This window comes from Pleurodeles waltl, chromosome 10, assembly GCF_031143425.1.
Source record: "Pleurodeles waltl isolate 20211129_DDA chromosome 10, aPleWal1.hap1.20221129, whole genome shotgun sequence".
In the NCBI taxonomy this organism is placed as follows: Eukaryota; Metazoa; Chordata; class Amphibia; order Caudata; family Salamandridae; genus Pleurodeles; species Pleurodeles waltl.
This window is the reverse complement of record NC_090449.1, coordinates 852860510-852883792: the sequence shown is the minus strand read 5'-3', so window position 1 is coordinate 852883792 and position 23283 is coordinate 852860510. Positions and strand designations below refer to the sequence as shown.

The 23283-nt window shown below is 43.8% G+C and overlaps 1 protein-coding gene across 1 annotated transcript in view; it reads left to right on the top strand.

Annotated features, from left to right (window-relative positions):
• Positions 1–23283, top strand: part of PTER (phosphotriesterase related) — a 132276-nt gene that overhangs the window by 82225 nt on the left and 26768 nt on the right. The window contains exon 4 of the mRNA XM_069211551.1: positions 18267–18407. Coding sequence (XP_069067652.1) covers positions 18267–18407 — 141 coding nt within the window. The remainder of the gene's footprint in view (positions 1–18266; positions 18408–23283) is intronic.

Sequence of the window (23283 nt, the reverse complement as noted above, 5' to 3'; positions counted from 1 at the left end):
CAGTTATTGCAGTGTTCAGAACCAGGCATCATAAGATTCTCTTAGATAAACAAGTATGGCTTCACTATAATATATCTCCACATTGTGTAGCCCCTGTGTCCAGTTTAGGACTGTGCAGCATAATTTACATTTGCTGATCCTATAATTGCTGCTAGCCCATATACATTTAGTTATGATCATATTTCATTCTGAAAGAACATTTGTGTTAATTTACATACAATGTTTTGGAAACAAACTTTGAGATATTATTGCCATTGTAATTGGGTTAATTTGGCCTATCAACGAAAATATCTTGTGAGCACACCTTTGCAGTTGAATCCATATTTTTCTGTAAAGGAGTTTTTATTTTAATTCACATAAATCATTCAGATTATTAGTTGTGTAAATACCCAGAGATCGGATTGCTCTATTTACTGCAGTGATATCAAAGTGAGTGAAGGTTGATCGCAATTTCAATCAAGTTGCAGTAATTATTTTCCCTTGATTAATTTTATACCCAGATACCTGCACATATGTTTAAATTATCTTAAAAGTTTGAGCAAGATCGTCAGTGTCCTATGGCACATACAGTATGAAATCCTATAGCTTGATTGAGTTTATATTTTTATTTTATAGTTTTATATGAGCTTATAGTTTTAGTTTAACGTCCCTTTTAAGACAACTGCCCACAGCAAGGGCATTCCTCAGTTTAATGGCAAATGATTATATATGGAAAGAAAATAATAAAGTAGAGAGGGGACATCCATGTCTAGTCCCTCTGCTGACTGTTAGGGGATTTCTTCATTTACAGTTAATTTTTTGTTTGATCCTTTCTGCTGATAGTCATTCCCTACTATTTTCATCCACTGGTGGGGTACATTCATTCTTCTTAAATGTTCCCATAGAAATTTCAAGTTGATAAGTCAAATGTTTTTCGGTGTCTGAAAAAAATATTAAGGCTGTTTGGCAAAGGTACCTTGGCGAATTGTTATTGCTGCTATTTAAAAAAAATATATTAATAGTTTTGGGGGGAAAGTTCATTTTAAATTGTTGTGAGTCAGAATTTTACTGTGGAGGGAAGGGCCATCTTTAGCAGGTTAGAACAGTGGCCGTGTTAAGAGACACTTCCTGGTTGCCAATATTCGCACACTAGAACTACCATTTTGAGCAGTGATCTAATCGCTCAGACTCAGTCAGTCCTGACCGAGTCTGAAACTGTGCGGACGAGACTCCTGCATCTCACACTGGTACGTCGCTGAATTTTGAATGCTGCTATTTAAAAAAAAAAAGTAAATTGCTGCTAATAATTGTTTTGAGGAAACGTTTATTTTAGAACCACCATATTGAGCATCGATCTAGTCGCTCAGACTCAGTCACTGGTATTTAAGGCACACCACGGCGCGGACACGCCGAAGGCACGTCAAAGGCAAGCCCGTCTGTACCCGTTCACATCCAGCTGGGCCCAGAGGCCAGAGACCCTGCTCGTCTATAAGATAAGGCTAACTTACACATCAGATAAGTTGTTAATAAATATAAGGTAAACAACTGCAAGAATGCAATACCAGTTTTTGATTTACCTACCATGTGCATGAGGTGCAAATTTCAGGTTTCTTGAATCCTACAACACCAACTGCCAGCACCAAATCTCATAAAATCCCACACCAGTATCATAAGATACAGAAGTATGTGCTACATTTAAGATCTCTGTCTAAACATAGCACTGTGCTGTTCATCTTTTTAGTGGAGAAGAGTCCTGATGCCAAGTTTCTAACTGAAACATGGCTAAAAGATAAACCCAAACCCACATCTAGCTATGCCTTTCCCACCTGGCTACTCGATAGCTAGCCAAAACATAGAGGACAGAAGAGGTGGTGGAGTAGGTATAATTTTTAGGGGGCTATTTGTTGGCACCTTCACTCCCATTGATTTGGCGGATTGTGAGAGTCTCCAATTCTCACTGCGTTTGCCCACACCTTTACCTTCTCTGGCATCCTAATGTATCATCCACCTGGGACAACCTCCCAATTTGCATCAACTTTACCTGATCTAGCAGCTGAATGCAGCCTTCAAAAAACAAATTTCACCTTACTAGGAGACCCTAATATGCATTTTGAGCAACATGTTTGTGAAAGTGCTACGGTGCTAGTCCAAGATTTAATTGCATTACAATTATAACAAATAGTAAAGACGCCAAAATGTAAAGAAGGTCATCCTCTAGACCCTGTCTTTACAAATCTCAATAATTTGGCAACAGAAGATAATATCCCTTTGCTATGGTCTGACCACTGCATAGTTCCTCTATGGCTTGTAGTTTCTAAAATAACAGTAACCAGCTCCCCTCCCAAAAACTCTGGTGATCATGGTATAATCTTAAAGTTAAAGAATGGAAAGATGCTCTCACTGAACCAAATCCCTCTTTTAGTCTGGGCACGACAGAATGATACAGTATGCTTGACAGATGGCTAAACAATACATGTATCCTTGTGTCCCCTGCAAATGCCTTAAACCTAATCAGACAAAAGGGAGGGCCCCTTCGTACACCCCAGAGCTGGCCCTATTACAAAGAGAAGCAAAAAAAAAAGAGAAAGAGAATGGAGAAAATCATAAAATAACAACAATAAAAATAGCTACAAAATTGCCATAAAAACTACAAAAGAGCCAGAATAGCCCATTTTGAGGTTAAAAAAGAACTAGAGAATGCCCCTACTTCATTCAGGGAACTGTTTAAAGTGGTAAACAGTCTCATGAATCACCCTTTTGTTTCACAGGTCTGCCACACTCAGAACAACATTGCAGTATGATTGCACATTTTTTCCTTAATAAAGTTAATAAAATATTGAACCTCCTGCCCATACCCATTACAAATAATTATACTTCTCGGGCAAGGCAGTGGCCAGGACCTACCTTGCCACTGTTTCCTGCACTAAGTCTTGAAAGTATGGAATCCACCCTTAAATCTATCAAAAGCAGGATCACCACTTGGACCTGCCACTCCTGATATGTTAGATCAGACAATAAGGCTCTTTTGCCCATTCTAATGGATATTCTGAATCACTCCCTGGCATGTGGTAATATACCCCCTGCATGGAACTGTGCTATAGTTAAAAAGTTATTTAAAAAAAAACAACGGCTAACCCTCTTCTAGCAGAAAGCTACAGATCCATCTTCCAGTAGAAAGTAAATCACTCAAAAAACATCAGTAAAAATCTTTCCAGTTTTCTTGAAACTCATGACATTCTTCACCCCACGCAGACAGGTTTTAGAGCTGGCTGTAGCACAGAGACCACACTCCTTGTTGCCACCGAGGAAATCTGGTCATTTCTGGACCAAGGTGGCTCTGCAGCTATGATGATGCTTGATCTGAGTGTGTCCTTTGACACCATGTCACACTCTACCCTTATCCAGAGGATAAAGGAAATCTGAATTATTGGGGAAGCCAGTAAATGGCTGAAAGTCCTCTTGGAAATTAAGAGCTTCCAAGTGTGCGAAGACACACTTTATTCCACCATCCAGGCTCTACAGTCTGAAAGTCCCACAGGGCTCGTCGCTGAGCCCCACACTTTTAATCTCTATGTTCATTCCCTAGCAGAAATTGTACGCTCATATGGATTGGACTGAGTGTCATATGCAGATGATACACAGTTCATCATGGCTCTCACACCTGATGTGAATCAAACGTCCATCCAACTTAACTCATGCCGTAAGGAGCTTATGAGCTGGATGTCTGCAACTAGCCTAAAGTTAATGGTGACCAAACTTAAGTACTTGTGGTTGGTAATAACGGGTCAAGATGGCTGGAATTGTCATGGCCAGAGCATCTAGGAAAAAATAACTGAGCGTGCCTAGGCAGTAAAAAGACTGGGTTTCTGCATAGATGACAAAATCCCTATGGAAGCACAGGCTTGGAAACTAGCTGGGTCCTGCTTTGGCATTTTGAGAGCCCTCAGAAAACTACATCCACTAGGAGGGTGGTGATGCAGGGCTTAATCAGTACACTATTAGATTGTGGAAACTCCCTTTATTTAGGGAGTCCAGAAAACATGATTAAAAGACTTCAAGTGGTCCACAATGGGGAAGCTAGAATCCTTCACAAAATACTCGAGCATCAATCTGCTGTTCCAGCCTGAGAAAGAATTCAGTTCAAGGCCCCATGCATTGCTCCTTGGGCCATTCATGGGAAAGTCCCAATCATCATCCAGAAGCTACTTACTACCTATGCTCCATGTAGGCTCCTTCAGTCCAATAAGCAAGGGCTTCTGACAGTACCCAAGGTGAATATAGCAAGAAGAGGTGGCCACTCTTTTGTTTCTCTTGTTCCCAAGCTGTAGAACTCCCTTCCCACCTCCCTTAGATTTCAACAGTCAGAAAATTGCTTCAGAAAACAGCTCAAAACCCATCTCATCTGAAGCTTGACTTCTAGTCTGCAGTTCATGGAGCTACTGGATTGTGATGTTGCTGTCAGTGCTGGGAGGTCCGGTCGAGTAGCTACGCGCTATATAAAACATCTGAATTGAACTAAATTGATTTTGTTAGGGAACATGTCTGTGATGTGGGCTGTCATGCTGGTATGACACTAATTTGACTGGGCCCTATTTGACCCCTAAGCATACCAACTGGCAGATAAACTAATACTTCTATTAAGATCTTATAATCTGTATTGAGAAATATAGTAAAACGATTTGAAATTCATTGTTTCTGGTTTTTATGAGCATTTTAAAAAGAACACAAAGTACCTTGCCTAAAATATGGGGTATTAGTTTGTTTGTCAAATAAGTTTATATAATGTTAGTAAATGCTCCACCAGTAGGTTGGAGAAGGTTTTATGAATTTCACTACATAGAGCATCAGACCCAGGAGATTTGTTCACTGGTAGATCCTTGACAACTTTTATGACTTCCTTCCTTTAACTTGGGATAGCTAGTATTTCCATTTGGAATGGATTTAGAGGCAGTAGGATTGTGTTTTGAATAATATCCTCTGATCTCCTGCCTTTCAGGATCAATAGTTTCTGTGTAGGTGTAGGGTCTGGCAGTTTTTCTGACTTCAACACATTACATTTCATTTTTCATATTCTGCGACTTAGCCTACCACACCAGTAACATCCCCACCTTATCACTTTTCTCAAATATTCGTTGTTGAAATGTTGGTCATGCATTAAGGTTTCATTTGTTAAATAATTTATTATCTCATTTCTACTTTTACTTTTCTTGATGGGTGTATGGCTTCTTATAATTGCAGCACCAGATTTTGGATTAAACGGAATTGCTCAGTGTCTCTCTACCAGCAACAGAAATGCATGCCCCATGAAAAACTGGCCTACACTCATCCTAAACTAATGGTATCAACACAGTATTCTCATTATTAAATAATAACTTTAAATTGTTTGCATTATTCATCAATTCTTACTATTTTCTAAAAGCATGTTACAGGATCTCCATATCTTTCTGGCAGTCATTCGGATCGTGCTTCCCCATTCTATCATAAATCCAACCATACAATGATCGGCAAATATAACAGCAATAATTTTAACTCTTTGCAGTACCATGTTTTATATCAGAAAAAAATTCTGCCAAGTAGAGATAGCAAGCCATGAGCTTTTATAAGTATATTGGCAAGCAAAACAGATATTTATCTATTCATGTGCCTGTATTAATTCAAGCAAATGTTTTTTCTAATATTTGTTCTTACCTTATATCATTGTTGTGTATTTGAAGAATCTCTATGGGCAAGGCCCCCCCCCTGTGGATCATTCATGGTGGGACCTTAATACGAAACCATTATACATGAACAATTGAGGCAATTTAAATGTAGATTTACCCACTGGCCTTTAGGATGAGTCTCCAACTCAATTATATGACCATTCTGCCCTTGGTTCCTCTATGAGATGCAGTGACACTTGCAAATAAAATCTTCTTAATCCAAATATGCCTAAGCTTCCAAATAACCATAGTTATTTTATCCTTGGGCTAGTTGTGTTTCTTCAACTTCTATGATATGTGCATAATCTAGAGTTTGCCTTATAAATAATATTTAATACATTCATGTTAATAGTCACAATGTTGAGCACTCTTTATTATTCTTAAACTTGTATATCTTTTTCTCCTGGCAATGTTTTTTTGTTGCCATCAGTCCCTTTTAATTCAATCAGGCCCAGTTCTGTCTCTTCTTGGTTCATGCTCAATGCAGTTGGACAGCATTCAGGAAAGTAGCAGTTCTGTTCTGCCTTCAGCCGTTAATTTATTTCTGTAGTTTACATGGATTCCTATTTCAGCCCTGCTAAGTTTCACAGCTATGCTGGGTTGTAGTTTTATTAATTTTTTCTTTGTACTTTAGAGATGAAACTTCATATTTGATCGAGTTAATTAAACACATGCACGTCTCCATGCCAAGTTATTTTCAAATGAATTCGAGCCAGTATTGATGCAGAGATTCCCATTTTTTATTCAAATTCCAGAGTTTTCATTTCTCTCAAATACTTTCCGGTAGAAAAGCCGTAATCAGGAAATATAGAGAAAATGAGGTTCAGGGGATTTGATTTTTCTTTTTTCATCAATCCTGAGTAGTCTTTTCTCTTTAAGCATGTCGTTTTGAAAGAACACTATGATAGATCTTGGGTCGCTCCGCTTTTTGGTGGCAAGAAAGGGATACAATGTGCCCTAAGGATTGGTAATAGCTTGAGATAATTATCCCTATCTTCTTCTAGTAATTCTGCTCTTAGCAGTTGTGTCATCCTTTTAATGAAAGAACCTCCCCTTGGCTTGATTCTCGCAACCTTCAGCTACACCAATAATCGGAAAGTTGTTCTAACAAGGTATATCTTGTATATCCTCACCTTTGCACTGAGTGTGTTTCATCAGAGTATCTTGTTTCTTAAATCTCTTTGCATATCAGTTTCTAAGTTATCCACTGATACCCCTGATCTGAGTAATAACTTAGGCTATAATTTCTACTTTTTCAAAGAATTCACCTACCTTCTTATTCAAGTATTTAAATTGCTCATAATGTATCTTTTGGGTGGTTTTAATCTTGATGACCTCCTTCAATAATAATTTCATAAACATCTTGGCTGAAGTTTCAGTATCTATGTGCCTTTCTTCTAACATTTTATATTATCTTATCTTCTAAGTCTTCTGCCCTTTTTTATAATTCCCTTGCAGTTCCTAAGGAACCTTGGACATGCTGTGTTCATTACTAGATTCTTCTAGCTAACTTGTGACCATGGAGTCAGTTTATTGATGTAAAGGCTAGTACTTGGAGTTCTCTTGGAGAATATATGATGCATAGAGCAAGGGTGCCTGACAACTTTCATTTGTGGGATGGGGAACAAAACTTTCTTGGGATTTTATAACACAAGAGTTGTTTGTTTTGATCTTATTAAGGTGACTTTCTGTTCTCTCTTATTTTGAATAACTGTCTTCCCTATTCTGTGCCATTATTTGGATTTTGTTAGGTGAGAAATGACTGGTTGTTAGCTGATTAGATTTTGCAGACTTAGCCTTCTCTCTGTACTAAAATAAGAGAGGCGGGCATAGCTAACTATAGAACTGCTTTTTCTTGTTTTATCATCACAACACTTCCCTTTGTTGTTCATATTGAAATTGATCAGCTGTGATTACAGGGAAACCATGATCTAAATAAGAAGCCTCTTTTAATGTAGGTAATATATGGGTCTCATTCTGTCACAAGTCCGCTTTCTCAATATATTCTGAGCATGAAGCATCAACTTGTTCTTTCCCTTTCTTTTCCATCTCTATTTTATCCTCCCCACTAAGTGATTATCTGCCACACTGCCTGCAGACCAGCAATTAGAGAGGAGTTGAGGCTGCCTCCCCTTCTGTCAAAATCTTCATGGTACCCCAGGTTACTTGTCACCAATCTTTATCTGAAGGAGTATCCTCTATCTTCTTGATGCCATCTTCTTGCAAATGAAGCACTTGGAGACAGGCTTTTTTCCTCCTCCCTCTAACCATTTCCTAATAAGTCCATTTGTGGCAGTGCTTACTCGAGTATTGAGACTCACCCTCGACCAATCATTGAAGCTCTTTGATGGCTAGTGGAGTGAAAACTTGGACATACGAATAGAGAGGATTCATGACCAGTTAGATCTGTCCAAATGCTGATTAGCACTGATTGGTGTGCTGTTGACCAATCTAGATCAAATATATTTCTATGACTGTGCTCCTACTTGTAAAGCCTAATGTCCCTGTTATATTCAGTTTTATGTGTATCTAAAGTTTAAGTGATTCTGTGTTCTTTACATTTCAGTAGTTGCTGAAAGAGACTTGTTCATCACAGATTTAAATCATTCTTAGATCAAACGTCAGCCAAGCTTACATGGGTCTTTACACAGTATAGATATACAACTGACTCACTGCCCGTCAACAATGTTTTCTTACACAATAATTCATGTCCACTTACCCCCACTGCAACACAGTATCCATCAGCAACTCTGTATATCAGGACCTAACCTCAGGTTGTAGCCAAATGCCTTTCTTTATCCCCTAGAGCTGAGATGGACTGATAGCAGTTTGTAGCTTATAGCTTACAGTAGTTTCTCTCCACTTCAGCTCCTTAGTCTATTTCTGGTCTTCCCTTAAGACAGGAAGGGAGCAGGTTAAGTCATTTGATTCTCCTCTCAGGTCAAAGACAGTAGGTCTGATCCTCTTCCGTTCTTCTCTAGGTCCAGAAAGTGTTCCGAGGAGGATGTCTTAAGATGCCACGTTTACGGGTTGGCACAAGCCAGAGGATGGGGATGATTCCTGGCTCTTACCTAAGCAATGGGGTAAATTTCACATTAGCAACCCTACCCATTTTCAAGATGTTCCTGTTTGTCCTACTGCAATCCCACAGTGTCCTTCATCATAAAATCCAAGATGGGGAAACCCATCATCCCTTCAGTTATTTATCCACCTAGAGATTTGTCCAGGGAATAAAGTAGTCCCATTCCCTGTGTTTGCTCCAAACCAGTACTGGGGGTATCTTCTCTCCCACTGGGATTGGAGCCTACTTGGCTAGTGTGGGTTTTGGGGACAAAGGATTTCCCTTTGTCAGGTGTCACTGTATTTTGAACTATGACTAGGTAGGCCTCGCCCTGATCCTTTTTTAATATGTTTATAGATTTTTCTTGGAAAAACATAACATATTGGTGGTCGTAAGAACATCCTTTACAGCATAATATAGCATGATTAATGTAACATTATCTGTCATTGAATACAAGGATATGAGGCCTGGTAAAGAAGAAAGGCAAAAAGGACAAAAAGATAGGGAGAGAAGAAGAGGGAAGAAAAAGAAAGAGAAACTGTTCTCTGCAATGCCGTAAAAATTGTAGCATAATTACTAGCAGCAATAGTCATAGGCATCAATGGCGCGCATGCTAGTCTAGCCGGATGTGGAGTTGTACCATTAATTGGGTGTATCCATGGTACAGTTCACGGAAAGACTTAAATGTTTGTCCCCACCTTCAGGTTGTCACAGCTCTGCTGTATACCTCAAGACTCTCATGGACCTTGCACTAAGCATGTGGCTGGCATTGGAAGACTAGATCCCTGTGTTCCAGGACCTTGGTTCATGGGGGACGCTCGTCATTTTTTGCCTCCACTTTCATCACAAACACGTTCCAACAATCCCAACACTTAACTGGTACACCTTGCAGCTTTATTTTCCTCAGCCATTCCCCTGTTTCAGGAGCAGTCAGTGCTTTCCAGTGCATCGGTATTGGAGGCTTGAAGAGGACAAAGGCTGAGTCAATGAATTTGTGTGTGTGTTTCTCTGTTGGCGATCTGTTGGCGTCATGTTCATGCCTACTGGATTCCAGGGTGAGTGACAGTGTATAATCAGCTATCCCGCTTGTGATCTTCACGACCCTTTCCCAGGTGTGCTGGACTGGCTGACAGAACCACATCATATGGCAAAAACGTGCCCCTGGAGTTCTACAGCGGGACATACTAGGGCCGCCTCTGGAAACATTTGTAGTATCTTATGTGAGGACAGATAAGTCTGGTGCAACTAATTATACTGTGTGAACCTAAATTGTGGGTTACAAGATACTTCTTTGAGCTGTCGCAACGCCTGAGTCCATTGTCTATCAGTCAGTGAGGAGAATAATGCCATGTCCAACGTCGCCCGTGCTTGTGTGAGCTCTTTGGGTGTTGTGCGTTGCAGAGCCAGGTATATGTTGGTAATAGCATGCCGGGTGCCCCCATGTGTAAGTTAAGCATGTAATATCTGGGAGTAGGGAGGCTCTGTCCCCTCGGCCACCATATGGCCAGTTTTTGACGTTGTAGCACATGATGTGGCAAGAAATTAACTACTGGGAATCCGAATCCATCCATGAGTTCCCAGAACGACATATAAGTTCCCTTCCTGTAAGGGTCAGCCAGAGTCAAGATGCCTGTGGTTTACCAGGTGGTCACATCACATCGTCTGGATATGTCTTCCAGAACCGGTGTCTGCCATAGTGGGGCTAGGGGAGAGTAGAGCAATCCTCCCTCATGTCCTGTCACATATCTCTCCCAGCATAGGCGGGCCACCTTCATCTGTCTCCTCTCCAAGATATGCCAAAGTCTTGGTGATGCTAACCATGTGTATAATAGGACCCCATTGAGCTCCGTCCGGATCTGCATTCTCTCGGGACTATCGCCACTGCTGAGCCACCACATTGGCATTGGAGTTGGGATGCCGCATAGCACCATTCGTAATTGGGTGCACCCTGCCCTCCCTCCAATTGCGGTTTCTGTAGCACTTGTGGTCACCCTCATCTACCCCTGCCCCAGATACGTTCTGTCAACAGGTTGTGTACTTCTTTAAAGAAAGCCTTGGGAAGGTATAACGAAAGAGCAGCAAAGTAGCATAATATCCGAGGCACCACCAGCATCTTAGCTACCACAACTCATCCCATTGGCGACAACGGGAGGGATGTCAAAAAGGGACAGACCTGCAGATCCCCCTCAGAGCCCTGTTCAGATTGCCATCTCTAAGGTCATCTGGATTGTGATAAATCTGTACTCCTAAATATTTAAAAGTATCATGGCACCACTTAAATCAGCAACCAGGGAAAAGACCCTTTCCGGCACAGGCACCAGTGCCAGTGGGAATATACATGATTTATCCCAGTTCACTTGAGAGCTAGATATTTCCCCACAGTTATCCATCAGGCTCATTAAGTTTGGGAGTGTGAAGGGAGCGTCTTGCAGGAATACCACAAGATCTGCATACGGTGAGACCACTTGCCCCCCATGCACCAGAATGCCCCGTGTTGAGTCTGAAGTTTGCAGTTCACATGGCAAATCAAATCAAATCAAATCATAAACATTTATAAAGCGCGCTACTGACCCGTGCGGATCTCAAGGCGCTAGGGGGATGGGGTTACTGCTGCTCGAAGAGCCAGGTCTTGAGTTGCCTCCGGAATGCGGAGTGGTCCTGGGTGGTCCTGAGGTTGGTGGGGAGGGAATTCCATGTCTTGGCCGCCAGGTAGGAGAAGGATTTCCTACCTGCCGTGGTGCGGCGGATGCGAGGGACGGCGGCGAGAGCGAGGTTGGCGGAGCGAAGTTGACGGGTGGGTGTGTAGAAACTGAGGCGGTCATGGTGAGAAGTGGGTCCAGGATGAAACCGAGGTTGCGTGCATGGTCTGAGGGGGTTAGTGCGGTGCCAAGGGCCGTGGGCCACCAGGAGTCGTCCCAGGCGGTCGGGGTGTTTCCGAGGATGAGGACTTCCGTTTTGTCTGAGTTCAGTTTCAGACGGCTGAGTTTCATCCATTCTGCGACGTCTTTCATTCCATCTTGCAGGTTGGTCTTGGCGCTGGTAGGGTCCTTGGTGAGGGAAAGTATCAGCTGAGTGTCATCGGCGTAGGAGGTGATGATGATGCTGTGTTTGCGTACGATGTCGGCGAGGGGGCTCATGTTGACATTGAAGAGAGTCGGGCTGAGCGAGGAGCCTTGTGGGACGCCGCAGATGATCTCTGTGGGGTCTGAGCGGAAAGGTGGGAGGTAGACTCTTTGGGAGCAGTTGGAGAGGAAGGAGGTGATCCAGTCCAGGGCCTGTCCTTGGATCCCGGTGGAGCGGAGGCGGGTTATTAGGGTTCGGTGGCAGACGGTGTCGAAGGCAGCCGAGAGGTCGAGGAGGATGAGGGCGACTGTTTATCCGTTGTCCATCAGAGTTCTGATGTCGTCTGTGACTGAGATGAGGGCGGTTTCTGTGCTGTGATTGGCTCGGAATCCGGACTGAGAGGGGTCGAGTAGGTTGTTGTCTTCAAGGAAGTTGGTAAGTTGCTTGTTGACGGTCTTCTCTATGACTTTGGCAGGGAAGGGGAGGAGCGAGATGGGGGTGGAAGTTCTTCAGGTCGCTGGGGTCCGCCGTAGGTTTCTTCAGTAGGGCGTTGACTTCTGCGTGTTTCCAGCTCTCGGGGAAGGTGGCAGAAGAAAATGAGCTGTTGATGATGGTCTGGAGATGCGGGGCGATGATGTTGTCGGCTTTGTTGAAGATGAAGTGTGGGCAGGGGTCCGAGGGGGCACCGGAGTGGATGGAGTTCATGGTGGCTTTGGTCTCTTCCGTGTTGATGTGAGTCCAGGCGTTGAGGGTGATGGCTGGGGTTGTAGGTTCTGTGGTGGTTGGCTGGGTCAGGTGTCCAAAGCTGTTGTGTACGATGGAAGAAGGTGGCGAGGGAGTTGCAGAGATCTTGTGAGGGCGTGATGGCGTTGGCGTTAGGGTTGGAGAGCTCTTTGACAATGTTGAAGAGTTCTTTGCTGTTGTGAGTGTTCTTGTCCAGTCTGTCTGTGAAGGAATTTCTTTTGGTGGTGCAGATCAGTTGGTGGTGTTCACGGGTAGCGTTCTTGAGGGCAGTCATGTTATCTTCGGTGTGGTCCTTGCGCCAGGCTTTCTCGAGGGTGCAGCAGGTTTTTTTAGATTCCTTGAGGGTGTCAGTGAACCAGAGATGTTTTTTGGTGTTGGTCTGTCTTGGGAAGCGTCTGAGGGGAGCGAGGTTGTCTGCGCAGTTGGTGATCCAATGCGTGAGGCTGAGGGCTGCGTTGTTGGGGTCGGTGGAGAAGGTGGGTTGGTTGTCTCTGAGAGTGGAGAGAAGCTGGGATTTTGTTCCAATGTCAGCGTGGGATGGGTTGTGTGCGGAGTTGGCGAGTCTCGCGTCGGAAGGTGAAGTTGACACATCTGTGGTCGGTCCAGTGTATAGCGGAGGAGTGGCTGAAGGATATGTGGTTGCTGGCGGAGAAGATGGGGTCGAGCGTGTGTCCGGCGATGTGGGTGGGGTTGTTCACCAGTTGCTTGAGACCGAGGTTGGCGAGGTTGTCGAGCAGGGTGGTGGTGTTGGGGTCGTTGTTCTGTTCCAGGTGGAAGTTGAGGTCACTGAGGAGGATGTAGTCCGGCGAGGCAAGGGCGTGCGGGGAGATGAGGTGAGTGATAGAGTCGCTGAAGAGGGCGCGTGGTCCAGGGGGTCTGTAGATAAGAGTTCCTCTGAGGGTGGTCCTGGGGTCGGTGTGGATCTGGAAGTGCAGGTGTTCGGCGGCGAGGGGGGTTTTTGATGGAGTCCTTGAAGACGATGGCGATTCCTCCCCCTTCTTGGTTGGTGCGGTCTCTCCTGGAGATCTTGTATCCGTCGGGGATGGCTATGGCGATGTCGGGGGCCGAGGAGGCGTTCATCCAGGTCTCAGTGATGAAGGCGACGTCCGGTGCGGTGGAGTCCAGGAGGTCCCATAGTTCAACAGTGTGCTTGTGGACGGAGCGTGCGTTGATCAGGATGCATTTGAGGTGGTTGTTGGCGCGTGGACTGGCGGGCGTGGTGGTTTCGCGGTGGAAGGTGAGTTTGCAGGTGTGACATGCGAAGGGTCCGTGGGTACGTTTCGGGTTGGCTTGGAAGCAGGTGCTGAAGCGCCCTGGGTTGAGGGCGTGGAGGGTGATGGGGTCGTAGCGGTGCTGCGGGGTTTGGGAGTGCTGGGGGCCAGGGGTCATGGCGCTGTACGCGGTCCAGGTGCGGACGGGCGCAGACGGGCTTGCCTTTGGCGCGCCTTCGGTGCGTCCGCTGCGCGGCCGCCATAAGAGGGAGGGGGGAGGAGGGGTCAGCTGGGGGCAGGGGGCGGGAGGGGGGCGACGAATGGGAGCAGGGGGGGTGGGGCCGAGCAGGAGGTGGCGGCGGGAAAGCGGAGGGTGGAGGGGTCAGGTAGAGGGGAGGGGAGAAAAGATAGGGGAGGGGGGTTAAAGGTGGAGGGGAGTAAGGAAGAAAGATAGGGGAGGGGGAGTTACAGAGGTGGAGGGGAGTAAGGAAGGACAGAGAGAAGAGTCAGGAACAGAAGAACAGAGGAGAGAAGAGTCAAGAACAGAAGAACAGAAGAGCCAAGAAGAAGGGTAAAGAAGAAGAGGAGAGAGGAGTCAAGAACAGAAGAACCGAAGAGAGAAGAGCCAAGAAGAAGGGTAAAGAAGAGGAGGAGAGGAGAGTCAAGGAAGAGGAGTCAGGCAGAAGAGGAGAGACCTGAGAAGCAGAGGATACGAAGAACACAGATGAAGAACACAGAAGAAGGCCAAAGAAGAAGAGAGAACATGCAGGACGGGGTGCAGGGAAGAAAGAAGAACACAGATGAAGAAAGAAGAAAGCACACGCAGGTTGCGGTGCATAGGAGAAAGAAGAAACACAGATGAAGAACACAGATGAAGAAAGAAGAAAGCACACGCAGGTTGCGGTGCAGAAGAGAAGGAAGAAACACAGATGAAGTACACAGATGAAGTACACAGATGAAGTACACAGATGAAGTGCACAGATGAAGTGCACAGATGAAGTGCACAGATGAAGTGCACAGATGAAGTACACAGAAGAAGAACACAGATGAAGAACACAGAAGAAGGACAGAAGAAGAGAGAACACGCAGGGCGGGGTGCAGAGGAGAAGGAAGAAGCACAGATGAAGTACACAGATGAAGTACACAGATGAAGTACACAGATGAAGAACACAGATGAAGAACACAGATGAAGAACACAGAAGAAGGATACAGATGAAGACCACAGATGAAAAAAAGAAGCAGGAAGAGAACGCGGTGAGGAAGAGGAGCGGGGCCGAGGAAGAGCAGAACACACAGCAAGAGGGCTGCAGAAGAGGAGCAGAGAGCGAAGGGAAGAAGGACAGCGGAGGTGCGGAGAGAGGTAGGAGGGGAGAGCGGAAGGCAGAAGACAGAGGCACAGGAGAAGAGATGAGTAGCGCGGGGCTGGGCGAGGGGCTGGGCGGGGGGAGTACTTACTGTTTCTTAGCAGGACTTGCTGGGAGGTTTCATGAGCCTGGGCTGGTGGAGCTGCAGCGGCAGGGGGAGCGACCTACCCTCGGGTCAAGGCCTCCATAGCCAGGGCCAATAATAGAGGGGATAACGGGCATCTCTGCCTGGTACCTTTATGACTAGCAAAGGCGCCCAAGATGGTATTGTCTGTACGGACTCTCACCATCTGGCCTCCATATAGCAATTTGATCCAACTCCCAAAACCAGGAATAAAGCCTGATTGATCTGTGTGCACTAGACTATCCATGACTGGGAGCAGTCTGTTGGCCAGTAGTTTCTCCAGAGCTTTGCAGTCTAGGTTCAGAAGGGATAATGGGTGATATGACCGGACATCTAATGGATCCTGATCAGGTTTGAGTAGCACTACTATCAGTGCCTCTCTGAGAGTTTGGAGCAGATGGCCTACTTGTTGGGCCTCATTGAAGACCTCCAGTTATTTGGGTGCTAGTGTGGCTGTTTATTGTGCATAATATTCAATAGGAAGTCCGTCAGTGCCTGGTGTCTTATTTCTGGCAATCTGTTTTATGGCTAATTTGATTTCAGCTGGCTGTAGGGGGGCCTCTAAGTCCTTCCTGTGTGTTGGCAACAAAGTGGGTAGTGCCAGACCGCTTAGATAGGTTCACACGTGGTCCATAGGGGCGGAGGTACCGCCCTATATAATGTCTGGTAGTAGTGCCTGAAAACAGTATTTATGGCCATTTGTATATTCACCACCCTACCGTCTGGCAGTTGTATAACTCCTATTGCTGCCTATTTGTGTCTTCCTTAACTAGCCACGCTAGAAGTCTGCCAGATTGGTCTCCCTCAGTGTCTATCGTGGCCAACTGTTGGCTATAGTCATGTCTCCCTAGTCGTGCTGCTGTATCTCTATATTTCCCTCTCAGGGTTCGCAGTTGCTCCACATGGGTGGGCAAGCATACCCCTCCTTTTCTAGGTCTCTCATCACCCTCTCCAGTCGAGAGAGCTCGGCTGTCAGAACTCTTCAAACACCCCAAGATGCCCCCATACAGTGACCCGCACCACTGCCTTATGAGCCTCACATTCTAGTGCCTTGAATGTCACCATCTTGTGGTTTTGTTCAAAATAGGTAAAGAGCAAGTTAGAGAGGGCTTCTATGAATGGAGGATCTAATAGAGCCACTGACTGGAGCCTTAAAGTAGGTATCACCGACCGTTCTTTACTCCATGTTAGTGTGAACAGTAATGGGGAGTGATCCAAGAGGGTGCGTGCCAGGTATTCAGTCCCTCTGACCCGTCCACCTAGGGACTCGCTGCATAGAAACAAATCCAGCCTAGTGTGGTTATTGTGGACTGGTGAGTAATAAGAATATTTCCTTGTCGTAGGGTTGTGTAAGTGCCAGTAGGTGATATACAATATATGTACTAGTGAACATATTCTATATTTGTGGTGTTATTGGATGTGTTTATAACTGCCTGTGTGTATCTTAGGTGTTTTGTGTACATATATGTATGTTCTGTGTTGGTTTTGTCATCTATATTTGTTGATTTACATATCTGTTTTGTTTTGGTTCATTTCGGATTGACACTTAATGGGGTTTTTTGTTCTATTTTTTTGAAGAATATTTTTTTGAAGAACATTTATTGTATATATAATTATATTGGTATAAATTGTTTTTGTACCAATAGATCATTGTGTGTTAGATATTATGATTTGTTAAGACTTTGTTGTTCTTTTTGAATACATAGGAGAGTGAAATAGGATTTACTTTTTGTAAGTGCCAGACATTGCACAGGCAATGTTGGATTATCCATTCCTGAATGTGACGCGTCACCCGGACGCATGCCACACCTTGCAGCATGGGGATCAGTCTATCTTTGTGTACATCAGGCAGGCAAATGTAATCACTGCCCCAAATTCCTGGGAATTGGGGATCTCGCAATAGTGCAGGAGTCAAGACTTAGGGAAGAGAGACAGCGACGCTGACAGTGAAGGGAGATTTGGTGACCTGCACTGGGCCCTTTCTAACTACGGGCAGATTAAGGCAGATTAATTCAAGTTAATGAAGTTCCTGGGTCTACTCCGCTGTTTTTCCCGGGCTGATAGGGATCAAATGCCCCAAACTCCGTCCATCTTGTCACCAAGCCTAAACCACTGCTTTGCACCCTGAACAGTTTTCTCACCTCATTAAGGTCAAGCATTTGCTGAACAGCTGCTTGAAAGATAATGCAAATTAACCTTGAGGAGATTCAGGCATGGAAAAGGTAACTTTCTAAACAATACTTTTCAAGATATTTATTAAAAATCTAGTTTAAATGAATTGGACTTATAATAAATATGAAAAATAATCCTTATCCTTGAATTAACATTTTAGCTGTTTCCTGTCAAAAGTTACTAATTAAATTTTATAATTTGTACTTTTATATTTTCTAGGATCCAGCTACGTATCAGAAAAGATACTAACCTTCCCTACTTCAGTAGATACACACCAATCTGGGATTCACCAGGCTCCCTGGACTGGACTAATAATAAATTGGCAGTCTTGCTGAGCGAGGTGGGCTGGCATGAATGGGGTCAACTATTTCATTATGACTTGTTGTTATCATAGTTAGTAGTAATGCCAGCATGAAAGACCACTGTGAATATTAGAGGCATCATTCACAGTTGGGTACTGAGTGTCATTTGATGCAAGGGAAAATACTTCATCTTGTTTAGGGGGCTCTAAAATGAGGACATTATTTTCTTTTGCTGCATTTGTGTAGGCTTCATGCTCCTGCTAAATTGACATTTGAGGTCACATTCCTCAGTCCAACATATGTTGATGGGAATTACATTATCCGCCACAGGAATGTTAAAAAAACATTGCCTGGGATTCTTCCTCAAGGTAGCTCCTCCAGACACAAATACTTTGCTAGAAATATCCTCACAAAATTCACAGGATGGGGCAGCTTTTCTTCCATCATTGTGCCACAGGTAATAGCTCTGCCACATTGATGGGCAATACAGTTAATTCATCTTCAAGATTGATATTTTAAATGTTTAACTTTTTGTTTATCCTTTTAGAACTATATTTGATGAGCAGAAACTACATGAATTTGCTAAACTAGGTTGTTACCTGGAATATGACCTCTTTGGTACGGAACTACTTAATTACCAATTCAACCCTAATGTGGATATGCCATCAGACAATGAAAGAATCAACAGGTACTGTTAGTGTTTTATTTTATAGAACAACATGTGACGATGTACTCTGCCTCGTGTCCATTTAAACATCAAAAGTATCCAAGTAGGAACATTTCACTTTGTTTGAGAAATGAATGCTTTGACAAAAATGTTATTCTGTAAAGGAAGTCCTTCACAGGGTATGTATGGGTAAAAGGGAAATTAAACTGTGACGCTTCATGCAGCTTTTGAGCTACAGAGCAGTTGCACTAGATCAGCATTACAGTCTGTTTTGGTTGTGTGTCAGAATAAAATCAGAAAAACATAGGTGCCGAAATATTGTTGCCTTAATATGGAGGACCAAACTCATGATCATGAAGTATGTATAGGTAAGTGTATAGGTAAGTGTGTATATATACATATATATATATATATATATACATACACTACTCTTAACTGCACATTGTTGTACCTTGAAGGTATATACAGGGAGTGCAGAATTATTAGGCAAGTTGTATTTTTGAGGATTAATTTTATTATTGAACAACAACCATGTTCTCAATGAACCCAAAAAACTCATTAATATCAAAGCTGAATATTTTTGGAAGTAGTTTTCAGTTTGTTTTTAGTTTTAGCTATGTTAGGGGGATATCTGTGTGTGCAGGTGACTATTACTGTGCATAATTATTAGGCAACTTAACAAAAAAAAATATATACCCATTTCAATTATTTATTATTACCAGTGAAACCAATATAACATCTCAACATTCACAAATATACATTTCTGACATTCAAAAACAAAACAAAAACAAATCAGTGACCAATATAGCCACCTTTCTTTGCAAGGACACTCAAAAGCCTGCCATCCATGGATTCTGTCAGTGTTTTGATCTGTTCACCATCAACATTGCGTGCAGCAGCAACCACAGCCTCCCAGACACTGTTTAGAGAGGTGTACTGTTTTCCCTCCTTGTAAATCTCACATTTGATGATGGACCACAGGTTCTCAATGGGGTTCAGATCAGGTGAACAAGGAGGCCATGTCATTAGATTTCCTTCTTTTATACCCTTTCTTGCCAGCCACGCTGTGGAGTACTTGGACGCGTGTGATGGAGCATTGTCCTGCATGAAAATCATGTTTTTCTTGAAGGATGCAGACTTCTTCCTGTACCACTGCTTGAAGAAGGTGTCTTCCAGGAACTGGCAGTAGGACTGGGAGTTGAGCTTGACTCCATCCTCAACCCGAAAAGGCCCCACAAGCTCATCTTTGATGATACCAGCCCAAACCAGTACTCCACCTCCACCTTGCTGGCGTCTGAGTCGGACTGGAGCTCTCTGCCCTTTACCAATCCAGCCACGGGCCCATCCATCTGGCCCATCAAGACTCACTCTCATTTCATTAGTCCATAAAACCTTAGAAAAATCAGTCTTGAGATATTTCTTGGCCCAGTCTTGACGTTTCAGCTTGTGTGTCTTGTTCAGTGGTGGTCGTCTTTCAGCCTTTCTTACCTTGGCCATGTCTCTGAGTATTGCACACCTTGTGCTTTTGGGCACTCCAGTGATGTTGCAGCTCTGAAATATGGCCAAACAGGTGGCAAGTGGCATCGTGGCAGCTGCACACTTGACTTTTCTCAGTTCATGGGCAGTTATTTTGCGCCTTGGTTTTTCCACACGCTTCTTGCGACCCTGTTGACTATTTTGAATGAAACGCTTGATTGTTCGATGATCACGCTTCAGAAGCTTTGCAATTTTAAGAGTGCTGCATCCCTCTGCAAGATATCTCACTATTTTTTACTTTTCTGAGCCTGTCAAGTCCTTCTTTTGACCCATTTTGCCAAAGGAAAGGAAGTTGCCTAATAATTATGCACACCTGATATAGGGTGTTGATGTCATTAGACCACACCCCTTCTCATTACAGAGATGCACATCACCTAATATGCTTAATTGGTAGTAGGCTTTCGAGCCTATACAGCTTGGAGTAAGACAACATGCATAAAGAGGATGATGTGGTCAAAATACTCATTTGCCTAATAATTCTGCACTCCCTGTATATCATCAAGGGACAGAACCTCGTTAAATCAGAAAATGAATATATTGTTGTAAATTAATTAAGCAGCCAGTGCTTTGATTCACAGTTAAGAAGTAAAGCTACAATAGGTTATTAATCCTTTCTTTGTCCATCAAATATTATACCCGTCAAGTCCAAATGGGCAACCATCATTCGTTAATTCACAGTAGATAACAATGATTAATTTCATGCATATGTATCATACAGTGTGAAATGTGAGGGTACCCATAAAAAATGATCCCTTTGCAGTCCAACCCATAGTACTCAAACAGCAAAGCCAGATTCAAACAGTTCCAATTTAGTTGCCCATGGCCAATTATTATTCGTAAAATCACATTGAATCTCAGTGGTGGAATCTTTCTATTTTTGCATGGAACATACCCTTGAATGAAAATATTCAAAGCAGCATGAAAATATTCAACCTTGCCAGAACTGAGCATCTAAGATTTATTGGATCAGTAATTGCCCTCTGCTGGAGGCTTTCAGACAGAGTTGGTTAGGAAAGAGAGAGCATTCTTGAAAGAGTACCATATTACCTTTAAATGCTAAAATGATTGTATTTTTTTACCTTTGGTCGTATTTAGATTATTCTCTTTACCGTTTTTATTCTCATTCTTGACGACCTGGCATAATTTTGTTTTACCCTAAGATATAAGAAAATAACCCCTTCTTTAACAGCTAAAGCTTTGATCTGGATGGTCGATGCAAAAATACGATAACCTGGCATTTTGTAACCTGATGCTATGATTACACCAGCCTTAAGATTCCCAGTTCTTCCCATTGAGGATCTAAATGAGAGCCGTTCTCATGCCTATGAAAGAAGGACGTGTAACTCGTTTTTTCTATTGTTGTGACGGTCGACAGCTAAGTGCACCTGTCGTAATTGGTACAACATTTCTAGCATGTATTGGATGCAAAGAAAGGAGAGCTTGGAGTCCTTTGTTGCAAAGTCAAGTGGCCATTGTATCCTGGATTTTGAATCATGCAAAGACCCTGTTGTATCTAGCAATCATTTGATTTATTACATGAACCTTGATATTGTTAGAAAGTGATCTCTTTTGGATACATAACATTATCCTTGGAATTACTGGCATGTGAATCCTTTGTTATGAGCATGTTTTGAATGTATGATGTAACATTATTTTCCACAATTGATCTTGTTAAAGAAATTTGTGAAGTTTGTGTATCAGAGCACTACTCGGATGAATATCTAACCATGAAGAAGATGCAGAAAAGGCAAGCAAAATAGGAGCACAGAATATTAGGTGCAAGAACAGATTTTCCTGGGGTTAGTAGTTCAGTTGAAGGGGAACTTAAAGATAGTCAACCGAAGTAGTAGTTTTGGACTCATCTCAGTCACAAAGGTGGCTTGTGCAGAAACTCAGTCCTGTGGTTCATCACTGCACTCGAGGTAGGAGAGGAGATTTAGTCTAAACATACAAAGAGGGATTGGAGTACAGTATTGAGACATTCCTGTGATGATAACCTTTGTGTCTTCCCACAGGGATACATGCAACTTGTTTCTTTTTTTTTTTTTTTTATTTTAATTTGTAATTTGTTCCTGGGCTCCTTCCCCTTGGGATAAAAAATAACCACTGAGTACTCAATTCTGTAGGTGTGGTATTGCTGTGTTCAAGCTGCCTGGGCAATCATAGCAAAGAGGAGATCAGACCTCAGAAGTCTCAAGATTAACTTCACAGACGGTAAAGCCAATATTTAAAAGATTTCTTAAACAACATGGCATCAGGAACTGCACTGTCTCCATCACTGGAGTATTGCAGGATATCCAAACAAAATAGAGATCTCAAGTGTTGAGAACCAACAAGTGTCAGGATTACCACCCAAGGGGTAGAATTTTTATAATACTTGCGGGCTGGTTATTTCCTAGGACATTCTCCAATGGGGATCTTCGTGTAATTTGGGAGGAGCTCCACTTTTGATTCACCCCCAAGGCAGTGGCTATCCAACTGGCCATTCTCATAGTCACCTCATAATGGTTTTCACGAGATGCACAGGAGACTAAATGATGTGGAAACAAATGCCAGTTTTTTTATAAGGAGCCCCCGGGAGTAAAGGCATTTCAAGACTGATGGCAATATTAAATGGGACTCATCACCCAGTAATGGTATGCACCGATCACCTTAACCTGCAGTTCTTGAAAACACTATGGGGGTCATTACGACCTTGGCGGGCGTGCGGCCGCACTCACGCGGCCCCCATTATGACATTCCCGCTGGGCCGGCGGGCGCAAACCAAGTTTGCGCCCGCCGGCCCAGCGGGAATGAGGCCACAACATAGGAGCCGGCGGTGTTGCGGCCGTGCGACGGGTGCAGTTGCACCTGTCGCGCTTTTCACTGTCTGCTATGCAGACAGTGAAAAGCTGGCCGGGGCCCTGTTAGGGGGCCCCTGCACTGCCCATGCCAGTGGCATGGGCAGTGCAGGGGCCCACAGGGGTCCCAGGACACCCCTTACCGCCAGCCTCTTCCTGGCGGTGCAAACCGCCTGCCCTAGCGGATTATCACCGCCAGGGCTAAAACGGCGGGAAACCGCCGGCCCCGGCGGTGCGACCGCGGCGCTGCCGCCGCGGTCGTAATAGGCCAGGAAGCACCGCCAGCCTGTTGGCGGTGCTTCCGTCATTTTAGCCCTGGCGGTCTCGGACCGCCAGGGTCAAAATGACCCCCTATGAGCTCTAACTCCAACAAGTTAGCCGGTCCTTATTTTGGAGGATTTACATTTTGTTATAACCTTTAACCTTGAACACAAGAGCGGCAAAGCGGACACATTAGTACGACCCAGAGAGCCAGGCTGTGAAACCATCTCTTACACAAAATAAACATGTTACAGAGGCGC